A 24876-nucleotide genomic window follows, 5' to 3' on the forward strand; every position below is an offset into this window, starting at 1 on the left:
CAGTGGTCACGTCTTTGCCTGACAGGCCTTCAGGAGTGGTCCTGCATCTTCTGAAGTCTTATATACCTTTAATGGTACCAGAAGAAATCACTGGAGACACTCCTGATCCAAACATATACACAAAGCAAACAACACTTTGCCCACATCTCAGAAGAATAGTACTTTGCATTTCCTACTACTTTTCTAATCAAAAAAATCTAAATTACTAACTTTTTTGGTTTTAATTTATCGTTTATTATTTTTTTCTTTAACAGCTTGCTTCAGCTCAATTCTGTAGATTAAGAGACATATGTCCAGGAAAGAAAAAAGTGTTTTATTACAACAAGTTTTTAATACTTTTTGCTAATAAATTATGCTGTTGCTCTTGTAGGGACTCTGAGGTGGAGCAGGGGGTAACAGAGAGAACAGAAATTTGAATATTTACCTCCTTTCTACAAAGCATTGCTTGTTTGACATACTTCTATCCTAATCACATTTAAATACTATTTTCAGCAGCCTAAATGCTCATCTGTTCATTCAATATCAGGTCCCATTTTGCTGTACTGTCACTTGCAAAGTGACAGCAGCAACCCAAGGAAGAACATGGCATCCACTAGTTAACAAGTGTAGTATGCATGTTGAGATAAGCCTAAGGGTTCCACAGGAACCACAACACACGTTTCTGCTACAGACTTTCCATGGATTGGTCCTTCTGCACTTCAGTTCCCCATCTATATATACAGAGAGAGAAGATATCACTTCCTTACCAAAGAAAGATGTTTGTGATGCACTTGGCCAGTGGGCTAATGGAATTGAAGTAAATCTTAAGCAGCATTTTCCATTTAATTTTTTGTAAACCTCAGCTTTCTATCTACCTTCAGTATGCCCACAGAACTCAAAATTCTCTGCCAATTCATTGAACAAGTCAATTTTCCCATAAACTACCTAGTTTAAGTGTATCTGCGCAGCTGGCACTGCTCTTTAAATTCCATTTTAGCCCTTCTCATTTCTAGTCTGCATGTGACATGGAACAGTTCTCAATTCTCATGCCCAATTCTCTCAGTTTCAACTGAGCAATCTACATTCAACAGTAAAGCAATGGATATGGGGGTCAGAGCGGTCAACTTCATTAATAATTGTTTGGTCGAGGTCTGTAGCATACTTCACCTAATAGTGTGTCTTCTGGATGGATGTCCACAGTGCTTGGGTTCATTGGTGCATTGATAGCATTTTTACCTTCTTCTTGGAGGTCACTCACTGAATAGAAGGAAAAAACAGAAAGAAAGACTGTAATAAATGCTAAGTTTGCAGATATGTAGGGGTTGAAGAAGGTATTCATAATAAGAGAAAACATCTGGTAGATCCATTTCAAAATGGGCTCACAGTTTATGGAATTGAGAACTGCAGCCACAGTGGAAAATAAAATCAAAGTAACATCCTTTTATAACTTCTTATTAAACTGAGCCACCACACAACCAGCTGAAAATATTTTGCAAGAAATCCAGTTCTGTGGTAAGAGCAGCCTCAGAGTGCTTGTTTCTCCAGAAGAAAGGGGTGTGAGCTTTGTCTGCAGGACGTCCCAGATCGAGAGCAGACAGCGAACTGTAAAAACAAACTCCTTTTCTGACACCACGACCACCACTCATCACCACCTTTTCCAGCTACAGAACACCAGGAACTGCAACTTGCTACTGGCCTTATTAAAAGCCTCAGAGAAGCCCAGGGAGACCTACCAAATAAAGATGAAAATGTATTTAATTCTAGCATTGATGCTGGCTAAAAATAGATGTAACACAAATCTGGAATCTGTGATTTCAAGCTCTTGTCCTAAACCTACAACTCTCATTTGGGAAAGTCAGTAAAGTACCTTTCATCAATAAAATGGATATTAAAATATTTCCCTACATCCTGCCACATAGGAGGAACTGAACTTGAGGACAAATACTGAATAGTTCTTTAGTATCTTCACAGAACTCGACCGTAAGAAAAGCACTAGCAGCACTATAACACTTTTACACTCTCCAAAGCACATCTCCCCTTAAACTCAGATAACTTATTTATTATACGACAAGCTATTGAAATACATGCATTTGAAACAGGAGATACAAAGACACAGTAACAGCCCCATCTGTTCAGTGATAGTTCTGTGTTAGCATGGGCTAAGATAAATTGTGGCAGTATTTGTGGGATTGCAGTCTTGCTGGACCTGGAAGAGGTCCAAGCCGCATACTCTTTTCAGGGAAAAGCAAAGCAAGGACTTTCAAATACGTACGGTCTGCTGGACAAACTTTCCTGAGGAAATAAAAGGAGGAACAGTTAACTAATAGTCTCAGTTTCCCAACAAACACTTCCTTCAAGAATAGTCACTATTCCCCTTTCCCACTGGAAAATCAAACCACAGGCTAATCATCTGCATGCAGTCTGCAAAGGTTACAAAATCCTAAATCAGTGTTTGCTTTTTTCCTGCTTGATAGAAGGGGAAAACACAGAGATCCTACTGCCCCAGAGGAAGACAGGGAAGAATACACTACAATTCCCAGTCCTTCTCTCACAGATACTTGAAACAGGTGCTTAAAACAAGTTACCACATTTCTTAATCGCAGTTCCAAGATGTTAGTTAATTTTGTTTCACAGCATGATACTGAACATGACTAAAATCCTCAGTTATTAAACGCTGTTCTTATGTTCTGCAAGCAACAAACATCACTCTCATATTTTCAGATCTTATGGCTCATGAACCATGTTAGAGCAGCTGGTTAGAGCTAACACGGCACAAAGCCTGGGGGAAAGGGGGCTGCCAGCAGCAAGCTCGGCTTGCGTTCTGTATTGTGCACCTTCTGCAAAGGGAAGGGAACAGCACTCTCGACTGCAAACAGAATACAATGTCTGCAGGCTGAGATTTAACCTTCTGAATAAATGTCATTATTAAAGAAACTCTTAATTACTCCTTTTCTGCAGTCATTCTCATTTTCTTGGAAAACTCTCCAAACAAAAGCCAGGGAGCCAAGAGGCCTCATGCAACAGAGGCAAACGGCTCTAACAGCGTGCCTTAGCCAGCCCTGTCTGCATTACACCCAACTAGAGCTTTCTCACCCGAGCAACTCCTACATCGTGATGCCAACAGGAATACAGCCACCAGGAGGCACAAGAAAAATCATGGACAGAAAAAACTAGACATTAAGTAAGATTTTTAAAACCCTGCTAGGACTATAAATGCCCAAATTCCACTTAAATCAGGCTCCTTTTGGAAGTACCAGCCTTGTTTCTAGATGTAACTTGCTCTTCATTACTGTAGCATTGCTGTCATTCTGGGAATGCCAAGTGTCCAATAAGGTCTGGGCATTGCTGTTCCTAATGCTCTGCAAATGCAGAACAGAGCTGCTAAGTTCCTCTGGTCAGTGAATACATGGTACCATTTTCAGTGTATGCTGTATAAACAAAATGCTGCATACACTTCAAGCCAGAACACTTTTAAATGCAGCTAAACTAGTCTTGTTCCCAGAAGTTCAATTAAGATAATACACTTACTTTTTTGTTAATATAGAAATAATCTTCACTCTTCCTGACAAAAATACCTTGTTTCTGAGCACTTTACTGAACTGAAAGAAAACATTAATACAAATTTATGTATTAAGCCCCCATCCCTCACGACATGAAGAGCCACATAAAACCCTTAGGTGTGCCTTCAGATCCAGTGTGGCTGGGCCAGATCCCACAGGACGAAAACATCTTCTGCTACCACTACTGGCAAAGCACAGCTACGACAGCAGAAAGCCCCCCAGAGCCTGCTGCCCAGGGAGAGCCCTGCTTACAGAGAGCCCACACACCAGGTCCTAGGCAGACAGCTTAGAAAGAGATTTTTGCTACAGACGTAATGTTTCCTACCTCCTTTTTTGCGTCTCTTGCACAGGAGCCCTGCCATCCCGGCCCCAGCAGCACCAACACGTCGCAGATGAACAACCGCATGGGCCGTCTGAATGCTGAAGGAGCAGCAGCAACTGTGGATAAGGGGCTGCCACCTCGGGACTGCCAAACCTATGTTAATTTGGGCATGGTGACACAGGAGGAAGCACTAAGATAGCCTCCCAGCTGCTGGGGCAGGGGGAGGGAGGACACAGAACTTAGCCATGGACTCCCAGCCAGAAATACCTCCCTGTGCTTGCCGCTCCTCTAGATAATCAAGTGCCTCCCTTGGCCTGCTGCTGGCTGCCTAAGAGCAGGCACCTCAAAGATGGTGTGTTCTCTGCAAGGAGTTTCCTGAGAAAGACATCTCCACCCTCTGGCCAAAGCACAGTTGTGTTCCCCACTGCGACAGGTTGCCCCAGGAACAGAGGTTCACAGAGCAACAGCCAGCACGCAGAGAAGCAATTGCACTCAGGAACACAAATTTTGTAGAATCATAGAATGGTTTGGATTGGAAGGGGCCTTAAGGATCATCTAGTTCCAACCATCCTGACATGGGCAGGGACACCTTTTCCCAACACCTGCTGTACTCCAGAACCATTCCACACTGTACTTGAAAAAATGCTGAGGACTTTTCCCTGCTTGCTGCCCCCAGTATTCACTTATCACTGTCGAGCAAAGAAACAGAAGCAGGAAAAGGAAACCAAGCCACAATGCTGGAAAAAAACAGAGAACCCACAAATGAGCAAGTGGAGACAGTTAAAATAATAGTTGGGATGGAGCAACAGGTACATTTCTGATAAGAACCCAATAGGTGTTTTAATGCAAATTTACAACAAAGACTGACTTTCAGTCCATGCTTTCACAAACCCAAACGTACTGTAAAAGATTATGGATATTAATTGATTGGCAAACACCAACCTCCTTGACTTTGCTGTAAGGTTTATACCAGACTGTTACATCAAACGAGCCACCCATGCAAGAGGGCATCTTACTGGTAGAGCAGAGCTGCACCTGCACAACAGGTTATAGTTATGGTAGGTCCCACATGAGGTATTACTGCTCCTTGCCTGCTCTCCACCTGCCCATTCACAGGTCCCCTTCTTGTCCCCTTCCCCACAGCAAACATCTGCCGTTACGTTGGCAGAGTTCTTTGTTCCCTAAATGAGATCCATGTAAAACATCTTTCTCTAAAACCTGATCATTTAATTTCATAGACCACTCAGCGGAAAACTGCAGTAAGGGAAGACAGAAAGGGGTAGGAAATTGAGTAGAGGATGGAGTAGCATCACTTGGTCTAGGCTGGTCCCCAGCAGAACTTTTCCTATATCTGTTGGCCCAGGACGGTTTGTTTGCTCCCGCTGGCGTGCCACACCATGCCGCAGCAGAGGTCTCACTCACACATGCCAGCAAAATTCATACGAGCAGCCCCAGTTTCCAGGGAACATTCTCTTGCCCATGAAAAGAGTTTTCCCCCACCCGTAACACTGACTGCTATTGTTTGACCCACAAAACAGACTGATAAATGGTTAGAGCCTTAATGTAAAACTTGCCGATGGTCTAAATGACTCAGCTGTGAACTTAACACAGGACAAGTCAGGTGTAACTACAGGCACAGAAAGATGACGCCTTGGAAAGGTATCTGGCAGATTTAGCTACAATTTCTCCCAGATGTCTGCTATAGCCTCCCTCCCTTCCAGCTAGAGATCTCTTCTCTGAACAGATCCTCAATTAACAGGCAGCACTAGTCCTCCTAACCACTTCAGTACCTCATCAACCAGCACTAGCAAAACCCAAATGTAATAAGGGACGGGCAAGTGGCCAAGGCATTCAGAAAAAACCCTGAGTATTTCCCTAAACCAGAAATTTAAATTCAGGAATAAAAGGTCACTTCTTTACCAGTCCCCAGGAAAGCAGCAAGGGTTCCTGGCAGCTCTCTGATGTTTTAACAATCTCCTGGCAGTGTCAGCAGTCAACGTGATTTAGTCACGCTGGAAGCTGTGCTGACCTTTCAAACAAATTAATATAATGAGCGGATCGCATATACACATGCTATACAGCACTACATCTGTAAGCCAGGCAGGCTGTCTCAGTGCATGGGATTACATGCAAACTGCACAGAACAGGAGCAATTAGCTGCAGAAAGTCAGAAACACCACCGGAGCTGTCAAGGATTTCTCACAAGTCAGGAAATGGCCTTTAAAGTCAGCAGGAACGCTATAAAAAGAAAAGATGTCCCTGCTTTCTCCTTTTTATAAGAAAGAGCAAGCTGATGTCAACAAATTGATCCTTCCTCCTTTCACTCTTAATAATTTTAGTGTAATTTTAAAAGATATCAACAACAGCACAGACCACCTCTTAAGTCTTTACCAATCACTGCCTTGTTATTAAAAAATTGACCACCAGCCTCTGCCTTTTACAAAAACAGATGGTAAATGCTACTTAATTTTAGCTCTAGTTATTTCTGACTGCAAGGCTGAATCCCACCCCACAGAAAGCAGCAGCTGTCGTTACACTAATCACGGGTTTCTGGATACAGTGCTTTCCTTCACATTCAACCAGTGCTGAGCAGGCTCCCCAGCGCTGCCTGACCACAACTATTACATGATGTACTTTCATCTCATGATTAAACCCTAACTTTGGAAGCTATTAGACTGCTTTGTTACCCTTGGCTCCATTACAGATGGTTTGTTCGAGTAACTTTGTCAGTCTCTTTGCTTAGAGCAGCACACAGAAGGGAAATGTGAAATGCCCATGTAACTCAAACTGCACGGGAAGCTCTCTTCCTGCCCCCAATGTCTTACTGCTTCCCAAGCTTCCTTGCTCTTCCCAGAGGCAAAAAACCGTGACCAGCTGCACTTTTACAGACAATGACTCACCTGCCTGCAACTCAAATCCTAAGAGTTCAGATAACCATGTGCAAAATAGAAAGTCCATATTCAAGACCATTTCTATCCTATTCAGACCAGTGACATGATCCTCATTCACACACATTTCAGGTGAGATGTGGCCACAGGATAAATCCCCCTGATGAAGCCCTGATGAATCCTCCTTGCATAAAAGATCAAATATCTCCTGGAGCTCCTACTTCCCACAGGAAGTGTCAGACCAAAAGGCAAGAGGTCCCTGGTGAGTAAAGACCCAGCAGCATCCATCTCTTAACGTGCTCCTCTGTCTGCCTATCACAGACTAACACACACAGCCATGCACACGCAGAATTTCCGCCTGACACCTGAAACTTTTCAACAGTTATCTCCAAAACTGTAAGCCTTCTAAGAACATTAAAAAAAAAAAAGAAAAAAAGAAAAAAGAAGTAGTTTTACAAAACCTGGCATTTTCCAAGAAAAACTGTTGTGCTGCAAGATTTCCAAACTGTCCCCAAACATCGTGCATGCTGATACACTGAGACTCTTTGTTTCTTTTCTAGAGACAAACCACACACACAACTCACCAGTCTGGTACTGCATCACTAATCACTTTACATTTACAAAAGGCTCTGAGATCTTTTGATAGAGACTGCAGGAGAAAGACAAAGCCTCCATTAATTATAATAGAGAATTAATAATCCCAAGCAGATCAAAGGCAAAGACTTGATCAAATCCACATAAAGGCACTGTATCAAGGGACTGCATTCAAAGCACAACTGTGGTAATAAAGGAAATTATTTATATGCCTTAGTAGGCAGACAAGGCACTCACAACAGCCAGGCTCTGTCACTGAAAGAAATTGAAAGACCTAAAAAAAGAGAAAAGTAAAGCTAAAGGCAACTTTTAGGAAAGGGCTGTAATAATGCTTTTGGTTTAGTTGCAAAGAGCAGGCCACGCTTGTTTATATCCACTGAAATAGGTTCTGCAAGGCAAAAAAAGCAAGATGCAGACTTTCATAGAAGCATAGAGAGCTATGGAACTAAAACTAAAAGTCAAGCTTGGGATTTGTCATTTTGCTGTAAGTCCCTGTTTCTCATTTCTTTCGCTATTGCCTTGAGTCATAGTTGCATAGCTGTCTTCATCAAGAAGGCATCCATGCTGTCAGCAAAGAAGCACTCCGGACCTCGCCTCCATGCTCAGCTGCCATTCACCCCTTCCCTTTTGCTGGCACTAGCAGTTGCAGAAGCCACATTACAGCACAGAGTGGGGACAGTGCATGCCTGAAAACTAACCAGATAAGAAAAGAAAAAAATATAGAGTTAATTTTCATGGTGTAGACACACAAACACTAATGCTGGCCAAAAAAAAAAAAAAAAAAGCAAAAAACAAACAAACAAAAAAAAAAAACCAACCACAACCAAAAAACAACCAACCAGGAGAAATGAGTGTGGACAATAATGGTATTTTAAAGTCTTTGTAAAGTAAGATTTTCAAGTATAAAAAAAGCCACTCAGTAGGATACTGAGCAGACATAGTGACCTAGTCATCTCTGCTTCTGTCTCCCTGCATTGACCTTACAACCTTACAACAGCAATCTCACAGCTTTGAAACTGGCACATATTTTTTTAATCACTTTTCCTCATGCCTGAGAGGTTTAAGTGTACTTTTAAGCAGCAAATGGTTCTGACATTCTGTCCTCTCTGCCCGAAACAGAACAACACTCCCCTTGAGCACGCAGAGGTCAAGGAGCTGCGTTCCTTACTCGTAGTGTGCTGCAGCGTTCTCAGGGTGCACGCTGGCTGTCACAGCTCAGTGTCGCTTAGACCCTGTGTGCACTCTGAGGTCTGGAACCAGCACCTGGCTGGGAGCAGGACCCCACAGCTTGACATCGCGTATCCATTCATTTCTTGGGCATGAGATTTTTTCCTCCCTCATTTCCTGCCCCTTGGACTAGCTTCGCACAGCTTTGTTAATAAATGGGAAAACATTTCCAGTAAAGAGAGGGTCCCAAGCCCTCAAGCATGTATTTTATTTCTAAGGCAAAATCAAAATACTCTCTAAAGTATCTACCCCTTACCCAGCTCTCCTAAGCACTAACATAATACATACCAAAACTATACGGCTACTACCCTCCAGGACATGAACTCGACATACCTTTGGCACTTGCTTTGCCCTGAACTTGTAAACAGATTGCTTCAACCCCAGAGTTTTTTGACAGGCAAAAGCTAGGCTGGTGCCTCAGACATCATAGGCAATAACTGCAGCTTGAGGACCCTAAAAGCAACTAGGGAATGCTACACACCCCCCTCTGCACAGAAGCTCTACTTGAAAATGGGGAAAATGTACTTTCTCAGTCTCCCACAGTTACAATTTCATCAGAACATACAAAAGGTCATTTCTTCCCACGCAGCAATGGTGAGGATTATGTTCTCCCCAGCATACCGCATAAGCACCAGCACAACTTCCACCTGAAAGAAGGATGTGGAGTCAAACCCACCTAATGAGAACAGAGGGAAAGAAAAAGTCTGATATGAAAAGGAAAGGACTCAAGGAGACATCTGGCCTGTATGTCCCCGCAGTAGAAAACCTGCAAGCCATTTTAAATTTACTGCCATCAACTCTCCATGAAATAGTGTATTCTACTATATAGCGCTTAGCACTCTCCAAGGTTTCTGTGTACTCCTACAACCAAAGCTGATAGGCACAAGCAAGTAGGGAACAGCACGTTCAGAGTCTAGGAATTGAATCTGAGATCCCCAATGAAGCAGATTGTTTTCTGCAAGGTACCAACAGGACTCTTAACAAAAAGCAACTCCAGAAACCCGAATCAACTCACTACTTAAGGTATCCAGGTTTGATGAGCAAATCACCAAGGGAGAGACAGCAGAAGCTGTCAGAATCGGAGGTAATAGCATTAACTCTGGAACAGAGATGCCTAGCCCATTCATTCAATTCTTGTCTTCTGTATCGTGAAGAAATCTGGGAGAAAACAGCACTTCAGTTTACTGTCTCCTACAAGCTCTATCTCTGCTCCCACATACAAACCTAAGTCGGCAAACTTTATCAAGCATAACACTTTGCATCAAAAAAGTCACTACTGCAACTCATGGTAACACCTTTTACAACTGAGTTGGTTTCCATCCCTTCACCAACTTCTTTCCACCTCCTTCTCATGGTTTGACACTTCATTCGTAGGTACCTGAATGAAACCCGCTTAGTTATCTGCCCAAGCAGTTTTACCTGTTTCAGCTTACTGCTTCCCCCATATCCTTCGCCCCCCTTTCCAAAGGCATGAAAAGGTTAACAACCACCACCAAAAGCAATTTACTGTACAAATATGAAAACATTTGATGTTGCTTGTTCTTCTGAAGGTGTCAAGAGAAGCACAGAGTAACAGACTCACTTCTGAAGGCAGTGATGGCAGGTGAAGCACAAGAAGTAACAGAAAGGCACCGTCTTCTCCAGCTATTAGTACAGAGCTCAACAAACTTCATACAAATGGAAAGGAGGATACAGCTATGACTTGCACTTCAAAAAAAGCAACTTTTTTGCTTGTGCAACATGATTCTACAGGAAGAATAAACTGAGATAAATGATCCTGCAAACCACAAAAAGTGCATATGCCTAATCAGTGAAGCTGCCCAAACGTCACTCAGAAAGACAAGGAAACTCCAGAAAAATACTCATTTATAGCAACTATATCTACAACACACACATTGAGGGTTTGCTAGTAAATACTAGCTTTCAGTTCAACAGATCACAGGACCAATGGAGGGACAAGCAGTGCTTCAGACTAGAAGCTTTAACCTAAACATACAACACAGTTTTCAGAGTACCATATACTGAGGTTGCTCGTGCTCAGCTCTACCTTTCTGTGCCCTACCTGCATCCAGGGCAGTAAAGCAGTGTATTGAAAATTAACTGAAATATCTCACTATACAAGCAGACGCTGCAAAATACAAAGAAGTTTTCTCAATGGCTTCCAGACAAGTCATATGTGGAAAATCATTTCAGTCGGTTTGAGCACCAGAGGAGCCTGCCAGGATAAGCACTTCGGTGATAAGCACTACAGACCTCACAGTAAAAGAAAGTCTGGAACTCAGAGCCCATGGTCAGATAAAAGCCAGTCCATGAGGGGAAAGTACAGTGAAGATAGTGGCTGTCATAAAAGCACTCAAAAGTTTAACTCTGCTAGGTTTAAGTAAGAAATAGACACCACCATGTTCTAAAGGAGCTGCTGAAGGCCATGTAGAAAGAGTGGAGCCCAGGACTCTGCCATTCCAGTCCAGTCTCCCAAACACAGCCCTCAAGGAATAACAAAATGCAATCATGAAACAGCAGCCAGCCCAAGAATCAGATGAAAACAAGTCCAAAGCACATGAAAATGTCACATTTCAGCAACTATCTAAAAGACCTGCAGCTGTTATTATTTGTTTACTTAGCACACCAGGTTTATACAATTTGCAGTTCTAGCTTTCTGTGGTCTCTTTTAAATCCTTTGCACTGATAAGACCAGGTCCTATGAGCTAGACAAGGTGGTGTTTCAGAGGGGCTAGACATCTTAAAGACTTTTAAGCTCAGCTACTGGTCAGTCTCAAAATAGCTTTCTAACTCCACTGCCTCCCGACTCACCCTCACTAAAGAAGCAGCCAGAACAGCAGCCCAGTGGAATCTGTGCTTTCCTCCTCAAAGGTTAGACAGGCAAAAAAAAGACAGAAAAAATATTGTACTCTTACTAGTACCTCAGTGCAAAACCAGTAAATGGACCCTGATGAGAAGCACAGTTCCACTGCACACCCTTATGTTCACGTGCTCATAAACCAATAATCCACAGACTTCACGCTGTTTAAGAAATGTCCTTACTCCAGCCTTTGAAAGGTCTAAACTGCCAGGTAGCCACATAAAATTATTTGATAATTCAGGGTGGAAGCGACCTCAGGGGTTTCTAGCTGGACCTCCTCCTCAAAGCAGGGTCAGCTCTGAGATCCAATGAGGTTGCTCAGGGCTTTACTGTGTCACATCTTAAAACCTCCAAGAACAGAGGCTGCACAAACTCTACCTAGGCATCCTGTCCCACTGCTTCATACTCCCCAGCATGAAAAAGTTTCTCCCTTTGTCCAGACTGAACCTCATTCATTTCAGTTTATACATGTTGTCTCTCTCCTCTGCTATGCACAATGGTGAAGAACCTGGCTCCATCTTCTCAATAATCTCCTCATAGGTATCAGCAGACTGCTTATTAAAGACCTCCCTGAAGCAGTCTCCACCACAGGCTGAACAAGCCCAGCTCCCTCTGCTCTCCTCACAGAGAGAGGTGGCCCACTGCTGAAGGTACTCCAGTTTATCCATGTCTTTCTTGTATTGAGGAGCCCAAAAATCACTTTGCTCAAACAACTGGCTGTGCTCCTGTTAATACAGCCCAGGATATTGTTGGTCTTCACAGCAATGGCATGGCATGCTGCTGGCCCATGGTCAGCTTACTGCTCACCAGGGCCCCCCAGGCCTTTCCAGCAGAGCTGCCCCCCTGGCAGGCAGTCTCCAGCCCATATTACTGCAGGGGGCTCTTCTTTCCCAAACGCAGGACTTTTCACTTGTTCTTGATGGATTTCAGAAGGTTCCTGCCAGTCCATTTCTCCTGCCTGTCTGTGTCTCCCTGAACGGCAGCCTGGCCCTCAAGTGTATCAGCTGGTCACCCAGTTTGGTGTCATCAGCAAACTGTACGAGCATGCACTCCATCACCTCCTCCAGGTCATTGCTGAAGATTTTAAACAGGACACATCCCAGGACACACCCCAAGACAAACATCACACGACACAGGGGATACATGAGGATCTTTTCCCCTTTTTCTTGCACTGGGATTAGTGTTTTCATTCTTCTCCACATAATGGAGCCCTATCACTGGGAAAATGGATTGTAATTGGGTGCAAGATATCAAGCTCCAAATATACTCTGTTTTCATTCTTCCAATGTAATGGTGCAAGATATCAAGCTCCAAATATACTCTGTTTTCATTCTTCCAATGTAATAGACATGAAATCTTTCACACTCCTGATATGGGTCCACAGAATCACCTGGCTAGTTGTGCTGCAACACACCAAGTTACTCAGCCTCCCTGAACAACAGTGCCCGCCTCCTGTGCATTCAGTACAAAAGCAGAATTCCCCAGTTTCAAAGTAAGTGTGTTTGCATTCTTGGAGGAACCTCTTACAAACCACTGGATCAACAGCACATTTGTTTAGCAAATGAAGGAACTGAGTGAGGGTGCCTTTTACCGAGATTCTGGGAGGTACAGCATCCACATGTAATACCATTCATGGGAAGAAAAGTCTCTCACGAAAAATTACAATTTATTTTACCAGTGTGTTCACAGAAAAGAAAATCCACACGTGTTCTCTGCTGGCTAAAGAGCTGACAGACAAAAGCTTTTCAGCATGTGCTGAACTAGCTTGGCAAATGTTGGTACCTGTGATCTCTTTGTTAACACGCAAATGACAGGAATTAAGGGATCAGAAATACACAGTTGAAAAGACAGTATAAAACAAACACCTCAAATGTCAGTCATGGCTTGGTCAAGCATAGCTCCCTAGCCTTCCTATTGCTGGTACTACTGATGTCAGCAGAGCAACAGCCACTACAGTTTAGTTTTTTAAACTAAATGATACGAAGCTAAATGATACTGAGGATCTAAGGTGCTGATTTAAACTATGGCCCCTCACTGTGTTAATGCAGCTACAGCTGCAGTGCTGCAGTAAAAGTGGGTATTTTCAAGACAGCAGTCTAATTAAGTACATCGTAAGTGGTGAAGAGGGAAACTATTAGTCTGAATCTGTGTAAGCAGTCAGACGAAAAACTCACAAGCACTCAGTTATCCCAGACACATCATGGAAACAAATACATACCTTTCTCCTTCAACCATACAGGTGAGAGTGGATAATAAGGCCAGTCCCTCTTCCCTTCCCATTACCATCTGTCTCTCTCCCTGACAACCAACCCTCAAAAAACCCAGCTCCACAGAATCACAGAAACGTTGCATGGAAGGACCTGCCAAGGTCCATCTTGAAGCTGGACTACTGCCACATTACATGAGGTCAGTCATGACTCCTTCTCACCTACCACATGCAAAAAAAACCCCTATCAGTTTGTGAGGCAGACAGCATCAGGTCTGCTATACAGGCAGCAGATCTGGCTTGCTCCTGGCACAGCAGGAGCATGACATCCTGCACCCAATTAAAATCCATTTTCCCAGTGATAGGGCTCCATTATACACCCTTATTTAATTACCTAATTAGAGAGTCAAGATCACAGTCAGACCAAATTCAGTACAGGTCCAAGATATATCTATAGTGTTAGCATTCTTGCTGGCTGCCTAATTTTCCAGTGGAACCAATTCAAGGTAACAATACTGGGAGCCATACACAGGGAAGAAGGCAAACAGTAACCCCGAGGGACAATTTTATAACCCTATTCCTGAGGAGGAACATTAAGCCAAAAGTGCAAGCCTGGATGCCCTGGTACTTTCTCCTATTCTACCGTTTCTGAAGAAAATCCTGTCAATTTTACAAAGCCCCTAAATCCATCTGCTAGACTAGGCAAGTCAAAGAGCAAAACAACACTATTCTACTTTAAAATGACGGAAGTGTCTGCATCTGTCTAATAACACATATGCATACATCTGCCAAACAGACCTAGTGGAAAGACACTTTCTGAGGATTACACATTTTTCTATTTAAAGACAATAAAAAAGACACCGTGCCTCTATACAAACATCAGAAACAGCTCTCCGCCTCATCCAGTTCTCATAGTCTCTTTCCTTACTTCGAATAAATTGCCTATGCAACCATCTCAGATAATTAAAACTTAGCAATAAGGCCATATGGCAGTTATAATGGAAAACACGATATTTCTTTTTTCAGTGGATTTCATTATGGTTCAACCATGTAATGAAAGAGGTACTAAAGAATGAACAGGAATTCCAGGAGCCAGAACAGCTTGCTTGCTTTATAACCAAAATGCAGCATACACTGATAAGAGTTTATATCTGCCCACCAGACAGGTCTTGGGGATTATAAAGAAGCCTTTTTTAACTTGGAGAAACAGTCACTGAGAGGCAAAACTGAATTCCCAAAGATCCTGCTGCTTACCACAACCAGCAAAGCCAAAACCAGAATCCCATCCCATTGCCTCCCCTCTCAGCCTAAGGGCTCTGGAGAGGCATCTGCAGTAGGTGCATGGAAACAAATTGTGTGTACAGGATTTATAATTAGAAGCTTTGTTGTGTGGATACGTGTTCCTCCACGAGGAAATGACAGTGATTTAAGGGCCCGAAGAGCACAGAGCCACTGCTTTCGGCCAGTACATGCTGCCAGGTGTGCATGTTCTCTCCACATCTGGTTTTCAGAGCAAGACTTAACTGGATTCAAATTACAAAATCCTGAAACCACGTATGTTAGCCATAATACTTTTTCAGCTAAACTAGACATACACAACAGAAGTCATGAATTTTGGGCTGTTCCTTTCTACTTGGCCAACAGAAGAGTACAAATTAGGAAATCTATACCTGAGCAGAATATGCTTCACCCTGGAGAGATCAGTTGGCCACTGACCTATTAGTTGTGCAACACAGAGATTCCTGTTCCCACTTACCCTCCACGCTCAGCCCACCCCCAAAGATAAACGGAGGTCACTGTCACCCACACAAGAACTGGTGGTTTAGGTTCCTCGCACACAGCCCCTCCTGCGATGGCGGGGATGACATGCACCGCCACCGAGCAGCCTGTCCTGCAGCAGAGGCCCCAGGACCCAGCGCTCCTCCTGAGGGCAGCCCAGAAGAGCCCCTGAAAAGCGGGGCTCTCCCACTGCTCACCCTGCCCCTCCTTCCCTTCCACTTCTTCCCTCCACCGCTCACCCCTCAGCCCAGGGCAAGAAATCCTGATGCAGCCTACGACAACAACCAGAGGCACGGACACCGCAGCCGCTGGGACGGCACGTAAAGCAAGGGCCGGTCTGTGTATGCCATGCAGACCCCGGGGAAAACCTGCTGCAGACCCGCGTACTTTGCAAGTTAGAGTAAACGACTCTGACAGCTGCATCAGTTAATTTTGCTGTGCCCCAAGGAAAAAAACTAAGCTTCATCAGTGACAATGCACATATATAACACATTTCACAGAGCAGACAGAGCACATATGAGGGAGGAGACAAGCAACTACCAAAGTCACCATGCAGAAGAGCTCAATTAGAGGGTTGTGCAGAGTAAGGACATCATGACAGCTGAGCAGAACAGAGGCCATGCCATCAGCCACATCCAGACACTGGCACACCTCAGATCTTTCTCTGGAGCCACCTGGTTGACTTTCAACTAGCTGGCTTCTGCAACAAAATACCCAGACCCCATCAGTTCAAAGAACCTGTAGGTTTGCTGAAGTCATGATTGTGGAAATTATGGTAATCAGCAGAGGTCAGCACAAGGAGAAGCCTTTGTGAATCAAGGCTACCCCTTCTTCTTTCTTGCTGGCCTCCAAGTCTCCTGAAACAACTGTGAGCAGCTTGAGGGCTGGCCCTCGGCCTGCTGCTGCAGTGAACACCTTGCCCCACCAGCGTAAGAACATGGACAGACTGAAAACACTGAAAAGGGAACAAGACTCCAGGGTTAGGAAGGCTCGCACGGAGTTGCCTGCATTACCAGCAAGGGTGACAAGGATCACAAACAGATGATGTTACAGGTGAGGCAGAAAATTCCTCCTCTTTATGCTACATATCAATGTCTCTGTACGGTCGTATGTCTCCGTCAAGGCATTATGTCCCAGGAACCTTGACAGAGACAACCTCTCAGGTACATATTTTCAGGCCAAGATTTATAGTGGTGCCCAAGAGATTTGTACACTCAACTCCCTTTGAAAACTAACAACAATTTGGCATTCAAATCCCTCATGAGCAGCTTTGAAGTACCAGCTACACTGGCACTTCCACAGTTACAAACTTGAATCTCCACAGCCATGTCCATGACACCTGTATGCATAAGGTACACACACTAAATTTCCTTCCCAGTTGAACAGGAAAGCTGTCACTGCTGAAACACCAATTCCTGCAGCTACCAGACTCTGCCTCACGCTGGTCTTGCCACAGACCACATAGCCGTGGATCCCTTACCAACAAGTTGTTCTGACATGCTTTTGCAATGGAAAGAGCTTGCCAGCTAATCTCCCAATCTCCTAACATCAAAGTATGATCCAAAGCTCAAAGCACTCCATTGGAAAACTCCACCAGCTTCATCTGTTTTCAGATCAGCTGGCCTGTAACAATTCTTGAAGTACATAAAAAGGCATGTAGCACTGTTATGTATAACTGTGCTAAATCTTCTGGATTCCTGTAGTGCTGGCATGCAAATCAGTAGGACGCATTTATATTAATAAAGAGATCTAAATATCACAACTCTTAAAAACACAAGCACTTAAGTCAATACAGTTAATGCATTTATGATAACGCACTGCAGAACACAGCCCGACCTCCCTGCACAGATCCACCAGTGGGACCAAGAATCCCCTTTCCCACCATCCAGCAGCAAGCATCTACAAAGACTTTGCAGTTCCCCCCACGTGCTCCATACATCAAAGTCTTACAGGGCTCACCCACACACTCCTCGAAACAGAAACAGCCCGATGGCAACTTCTAGAAGTCTCTCCCCATACGTTAGCGTTAATAAAACGTTTAGAAGAAATGAAAACAGGTATCACTGAAAAATTGCTTTTAAGTAAGACTTTAAGGAGAAAAGAAGTCCCTTTCCAAACCCTTGCATTAGTCATTTTAAGAAATTCAAAATCTGGTTTTGGAAAATTAAGTTAAAAAGTGTTGATAACCACCTTGCTAAGGTTTTATGATGAAACAGTGTTCTTACAATAAATCTCATTCTAATAATTGCAACACTGAAAATAAAACAACTTTAAAATAGCTGGTTTTCTTAAATAAAAGCAAATAACTTTCTTCAATCTACTCCTGCAGAGCTGCAGAGCTATTTCATATATCTTGCTGCATCCTGTCTGGAAGAAAACTTTCAGCTCTAATTCAAAACTCTATTGTATCACCAAGAGACCATGCCTAAAGCTGTGTTGGGCAAAACATCCTAGCCCAGCTGCAATTACAGGAGAAAAATATGGAGTTTATGACACTATTAAAAGGATGATTCCTCTAAGTGTGAAGTTCATTTCGGCTGAGCCATTGACAAAAACTCTATCCACATTACCACTTTTGCCAGAAGAGAACAGTGTCAGAACCCAAACCGGCACTGTTCTAGCAAGACTGAAACCAGACCCTGTCAGAGGTACGGCTCAGCCCTACAGGAGAAACTCAGCAATTAGGCTACACAGGTTCCAACGGGAAATTCGGGTGTTTCTCTGTTTAAATTAGTAGTAGAAAGGATAATAAGTTGAACCTGAATTTGCATATGTCTGCACAGTCTTTCTATGGATATACACACCGATCTGGAACAGTATATAGCATCAATATAATTATATGTAAATTCCTGTCTTAAAAAGCAAGTAATTCTACTTAACCAGCAACCGTCTCATCCTCTGGGTATTTCAGCAGCATTAGCCCATTACAATATACAAGCATGTTTCCCCAGCCAAGTATCCTCTCAGACTGCAGCAAATGTGCTTGTGTGAACCGGGACAACAGAATCAGACCCTACACACTTTGTATTTGACTCTCCATCTGACTAAGAATTCACTGCCAAATTTTACAAGCATAGAAAGTAAGCTAAGACAGGGATAAGTTCCAACACCAGTCTGTTTTAAGGAAGAGCCTTAAAAATGCATTGAGTACCAGGTCAGGAGACAGTAAAACACAACCAGTTGAAGCTTATCTCAGATTGCACCTCAAGGATCTGCGAGAGGCAGATTTGCTCATGAAGTTTCCCGTTGGGTAAGAAATACCACAAGACTAGCCAGCATCCTGCAAGTTACCTGCCACTTCACCGCTAGTCAGAAATGCAGACATGCCTCAGGACAAAAGCTAGAGTGCAGGCACCACATCAGTAGCACACCGCTGTCCTGAGCTTTCTAGGCACCAGCTGATGCCAAAGTCCCAGTTCTTCCACATCAGAAAGGTCAGAGCAATTACTCCACCAGCACCAGTTCATAAAGTAGGATACATGGGCACAGCCAGCATGAAATGCAATCTGCAATGGCCAGGAATGCTTGTGAGCAGGACAAATCCTGGGCACGAGTAATACCATCGCTATGAGTGACACCCGCAACATGAATGAAGACTGAGTGAAGGATGCCTTACAGCTTTATGTCTTGTTAGGATCTACTGAACAGACATCTTTCAGCATCATTCTAAAACTATATACATGTTAGAAATTCCAAGCAGCCACTAGGCATGGCTAATGCAAATGCACAGCACACAGACAGAGAAGTTCAATTTTTTACAGCCTCTTTACACAGATACACCTCTGAAGACCACATAACAGCGTTAAAGAGATTTTAACTATTTTCAGTATACCATATGCAAATAAAAGATAAGATCCGTTTTCTAGGCAAGTCCAGTTCTCCTATCCTGTTGCATTCAAGTGAATGTCTTACAGACTTCAGATGTGCTCATCAATACAAAAGCAGTAAAGTAGATTTGGTTTTGAACCTCTTTTCCCTCCAGACAGCACAAGCAGCCCCATCAGTTTCAAAAGAATGACAAAGAAACTGTTTCCTCCAATTTAATTCTGCTGTTGAGCTTATTTCCCCCTGTTCTTCCCTCCAGAAAGCCAAAGTGGATTGGGCAGTACGAGCAGTCCCACCTGAACAATCTGGAGGTGGGTTTTAGCATGTGTAGAGCTGTGGGAAACAAGGCAGAATAGGCAGCACCTCTGCCTAAGGACCATGGCATCAGAGACGACTCAGGAGATACAGTTTCTTTCCCTGGCTTTGTCACTGGCCTTCCAGATGATCTGGAACACATCATTTCACTTCCTCACCCTCCACCTTTTCTCCCTGCAAAACAGACACAACAACTGCCACCTTTCTCTGGGAGAAAAACCTTGCCATCTAGTGAAATATGCATCTACCAAGCTATTTACTGAACTGGTGTGCCTGCACGTAAATGCAACAGCAAACTTTTCACAGCCACACCATCTCACTGTTACAAAGAGCCGCAGACCCCGAGAACAATACATTAACCTCCCTCAATATGTGTAAAACCTTCGTATTATTCAGCTGCTGTTGCAGTAATTCTGCACTCTGCAGCAGTGTCATCTCTCTCCTTCTTTCCTCCTCTCCTACTGATTTCACCAGGCACAATAAATCGCTCTTTTCTGGAGCAGCTTCCTCACTCCTATGCCCACTCTCAACCATGTCACTGGGAAACAACACTACGCAATTAAGTCTGTTGTATTTCTCTCACTGACTCCTCCATGTAGGCTATATACACACACACACACAGATACACAGATATAATAATAGAAGGTTTATTTAGCCAAACACCTGCTGCCCAGATCTTTCATACAGTGTTATGAGGAAGAGAAAACAAAGCTTTGCAAGTAGGCTGGGAACAAAGCTTGCAGCAAACCCTCTCCTTTACTTCAGTACAAAGACTTCACTAGGACTGACAGGAAAGGGGAGATTTTTTTTAAGTTCCTTTTATAGGTGGAGATGAAACACAGCACTATCTGAAACAGTATCTTTTACAGGATCTGAAAAAAAGCTGAGGTATCATCTAGCTTACAAACTGTATCCTGCTGTGGGCCCCACCAGCACCCCAATAGTTTCCTAAGGTACTTAAAGCAGATTTAGGAGCTCCTGAACAGGCGTGAGAAGTTTATTAATCACATTACAGATGTGGCACATCTTGAGAACCCAAGATACACCAAGACAGAGCCATGACCCAGTAACATCAGGCAAACTGGGATTTTTGCAGATTTCCACACAGCCTAATGGAGGAGCGGGGGAAGTCAAAGCCAAGTGCTCATGTGAGCACTGGAACTAACACATCCTGCTTTTCTAAGGATGTGTGTCATGATTTATTATAAGATTAAGAATGCACATCTCCATGCAGTGATCTCCCCATAGACAGGTCCTTTCTCAGGCTGTGTCCCTCCCAAGTGGGCTCTCTAGTAGTGTGCAAGGGTTGAGCTCATCGGAAATCTTCCTGCTGTGGGGCTCCAATAAGGCCTTTGGCGACCCATTTTGACACAATCTGCAGTCATTTAATAACCCTTAAGACCAGTAGTTTGCTTTCAGGGGCATTTTTAGCCAAACTATGGGTTAAAAATATTCCTTGGAAGGAAGAGGAAGGGAGGAGCCAAACAGACAGTGAGATCACCCACCCCATCCTTCCATAGGAAAACAGGGTAAAAACTGCTTCCCCATGAACAGCAGTGGCTGCTGTTTCTTTTAAGTCAGGGCTGCCTAATAAGTCAGTTCAGCCATTAAAATTCACAAATATAAATACAAGGTGACATAGTGTAAAGCAGAGGTTCAAGGTAGAAATTTAAAGGCTTCCTCAAACAGTTAAACAACATATAGAAATTGACTTAAAACTTCAGTGAATTTGACCTGAGGTCTTAACCCTACCTCACCTACCAGCATGCACTTACAAAGCACTATGTCATGCCATACGGCTAAAGCAGGAGCAACAGTAAAGTTGTTTACATGCTACAGTAAATACTTTAAATACTGCCACAGTGACTACCACCAGTATGCCTAGGAATCTTATTTATCCTCCTGTCATAAAGCAAGGGTTCGAGCTTATACTGGCCGCCTTGATAAGCCTGATGAACCCTCCTCTCCCAATATAGCCTCTCTAAAAATAGATGGCAGCATGCTATAAAGTAGTTAGCCAAAAAAATATTTAAATTTAGTTGCTTATGGGTTGGTAGCCACACATTATGGTTATTTATGACACGGCTGCCACCCATGATTAAAAAAAGAAAACCATGTAAGTAACAAATGAAAACTTTTTTAGTATCATTATAAGGATCTTGAGCTGTGTGGCTCAGAAGTTGTGCACAAAGACGGAAAGGATTAACATAACTGGATTGCAGCTCTTGCACTGACCACGTTAAAGGTCGTTACATGAGATGGTGATAACAGGCCCGTATTTACACTATGATACAAAAGACAGGCTGCAAAAGCAAGCAGTATGTATAAAGAGCCCTCTGGCTTGCTTGCTTTTCATGCTGTTAGAGGCAGAGGAAGCATGAATGACTTTTGGTTGTGGCAAATCAGCAGCCAGCACTTTCATTTGCTATTGTGGAGAGGGGAATATTTACTCTGGGAAGATCACTCTGACCTCTGCTGGTCCCCTCAGAGAAACCCAGCAGAAACCGCCCGCAAGGAGGGAGGAAATCCCACAAAAGCAGAGCGGTTCCCAAGCACACAGGAAAAGATGGCCACATGGCTCCTGTATGGTCTATCAACTCATTCAAGGAACGCCACTTGGTTGAGCTTCCAATTTACTTCTATTTCACACTCATGTACAAAAACTTAAGTTTCTAGCCCTGAAATTTGCTCCTGCGGCTGCCCAGCTCCTACCACAAGCTGTGGACCAGTTCCTTTCCCCCTGGTTTTGACCCCAGCCCACCACCTCATCACTGCTTAGCCCTTGGCCTCCTCCAGTTTCACAGCCATCGTGAACAGCCTGCATTTGAGAGCTACCCTACAAAGAAAGTGCAAAACATAAAAGGGTAATACGCCCCTTACAACGAAGGGCCTCAGCGGCCTGCAGCACCACAGTGTGTCACACCCAATGGGTGGCTCCATGGGCCTGCAGACAGTCTTGCCTTCCTCGGCATTTTCAGACTAGAAGGAATACTCAAAGAAAAACCTCTGTCACATGTTTCAGTCTCCTCGCCATTACACCGACAGAAACGTGACCATGAGGCTTTACATTGCCGCAGCAGCGGTTACCCACTAAGTGCCGCGGGCAGTAACCAAAACAGGCCCTTCCATCGCCAAGAGGAGCTGTGGCTGCAAGAGTAAGCAAAATAACGGGCAAACTCAGCACAATGAGTGGGTGGCCCCTACTGAAAGCAGACGCCTCAAATACATCGCCTAGAGATACCGAAATTTCTCATTTAAGAAGGGACACCACCAACCTGGTTAAGCTTAGAAGCCACCTTTGAATGAAATATACTCTTTCAGAGCATGTGGTCAGCATCCCCCACTGGAGATGAGTTTTTCTCTACCATCTTCCTTCAGAACCAAATGAGCTCATCAGGAAGGCACAACCACTTCTGCTGCTGCTCAGTGGAACCACATCAGAGAAACCTGATTAAAAATAGATAGTAAGGGAAATACCAGTAAACCACACCAAAATAGCCAGCAGAAGGAAAGGGAACCAATTTCCCTAAGCCAGGCCTTGAGGCCAAATATTTTATTTTTTAAATATTAAAAAGCTGCCTTCTAAATATTGCTGGCAATTAACAGACTCAATATGGGTAAAACATGTGCTCACTCAACAGCCAGCTGAAAGGAGGCTGAAACTCAAATTATGTCCCTACCCTACACTCACCAGACACTAGAACATAACCAAGGCCAGTTTTAACCTGTGAGAAAATCAAACTTGCATTAAAACTTAAGGTAATGATATCCAGATTTCCTGCTAGCAGATGCAGCAGTCTGGGCATAACACAGAGGAAGAGTTTCTCCACAGAAACCGGTATTTGGTCAGTCAAGGAAGCAGAGGAGGACAGAGTACACCTTCCTCGGAGGAGACAACGCTCAGGAGGAAGGTACGCTTTGCACAGACAGGGCTGGACCATCTTTATCAAGCCGAGCGGCAAGACACCACCTCCCTATCTACAGCAACAACAAAAACGCCGCGTTGCTTGGGAGTAAACATCGCTATCTCCACAGAGCCCCCGGCGCGAGCAGCCGGCTGCGAGGCGGCCTCAGGCACGCGAGCAGGCCGTGCTGGGGTGTCCGCGGCTGGCGGTGCCACCGGGGCCAAGCCACCCCGGCGAGGGTGCCAGAGCTCTGGGCGCGGGCTCAGGGAGCTTCTCGGGGCTCCCCGTGGCAAAGTGTGAGGCCAACACCTCCCCGTCCCGCTGGCACCGGCGGTGACAGCCCCGATGAACACGCTCGGCGTACCCCTGAGTAAGGGTACCAGTGCTGGTGCTGGAGGGCTAGGTGGCTTTGCTGACTATATTTGGTTATGAAAAACACTCTGGGCAAAGCACCCATCCCAACATAAAGGCTATGGGTGAAGCGGGCCTGGTAGGAAACTCGGGTGGATTCAATCAATCCCTCGGGGCTTCCTCAACTCTCAGGCTAGAAGAAACGACGCCCACAGCCTCCTTGGTCACCGTAAGTTTATTTCACGCCAGCAAACGGGCCCGGGGGTTCCCTTCCCCGCTGCGGGAGGACGTTGGAAAGGGGAGCCGGGGAAGGGGTGGTGCGAGCGGCCAAGCCCGCAGCCGGCCCGGAGGCGCGCCCGAGGAAGGGCGGCCCCAGGCCGGCGTGCGGCGGGAAGCGAAGCGCCGGGCGACCCCAGGCGCGGGGCCCACCCGGCGGCGCCCCCGCTGCCACCCGCCCCCCGCGGGGCGCACGAAGCGCCCACCCCGCCGCCGGGCTGAGGCCCCGCTCCGGGGGCAGGGGGCAGGCGCACCGCCGCCGCGGCCGGCCCCTCCCCGGGCGAACAAAGCGGGGTTCTGCCCCGCAGCCTCCCGCCCGCCCCCACCGCCGGCTGCCCGCGGCGGGACGGGACGGGACGAGCTGCCGCAAGCCTCGCCGGTGGGGTGCGCTTCCCTCCCTTCCCTCCGCGCGGGCGAACTCACCCTCCTTGGCTTTCTTCTTCCTCGCCAGCGTCCCGCCTAGCTTGCCCAGGAACGACTCGTCTTTCTTCATTCTGTGGGGCCGCAGCGTCGGGGATCGGACTGGCGCGGCGGACATCGGCTTTGCCGGAGGAGTTGGGGGGGGGGGGGGCTCACCGTGGGGCGCCTGCCCGATCCCCGCCCTGGGGCTGAAGCGGCCCGCGGAGCCGAACAAAGCCCGGGAGCGAGGGGAATCACCCGGCGAGCCGCGGCCGAGCGCGGGGTAGAGCCGGCGGCGGGAGGCGGGGGGTGTGCGAGCCGGAGCCGCACGGAGGGCAGGGGGCGGGCTGGGAGCCGCTGCCGGCGGCCACAGCGCCCTGCCACGGCCTG

General features: G+C 45.2%; 1 protein-coding gene across 3 annotated transcripts in view; it reads right to left on the reverse strand.

Moving 5' to 3' along the window:
* The window catches only part of PARVB (parvin beta), a 64154-nt gene extending 39278 nt beyond the window's left edge, over positions 1 to 24876 (reverse strand). The window contains exons 1-4 of one of the 3 annotated variants that reach the window (XM_032986426.2): positions 13649 to 13653; positions 6549 to 6554; positions 4256 to 4258; positions 1147 to 1236 (exon numbers count right to left, since the gene is read on the reverse strand). In XM_032986426.2, coding sequence (XP_032842317.1) covers positions 1147 to 1192 — 46 coding nt within the window. In that variant the 5' untranslated portion in view covers positions 1193 to 1236; positions 4256 to 4258; positions 6549 to 6554; positions 13649 to 13653. Of the gene's footprint in view, positions 1 to 1146; positions 1237 to 4255; positions 4259 to 6548; positions 6555 to 10152; positions 10229 to 13648; positions 13654 to 24510 lie in introns of those variants that run through there. The other 2 variants (XM_042795502.1, XM_042795503.1) reach the window with 2 other exon arrangements.

This window comes from Tyto alba, unplaced genomic scaffold (genome assembly GCF_018691265.1).
Source record: "Tyto alba isolate M040663 unplaced genomic scaffold, T.alba_DEE_v4.0 Super-Scaffold_21, whole genome shotgun sequence".
Classification (NCBI taxonomy): Eukaryota; Metazoa; Chordata; class Aves; order Strigiformes; family Tytonidae; genus Tyto; species Tyto alba.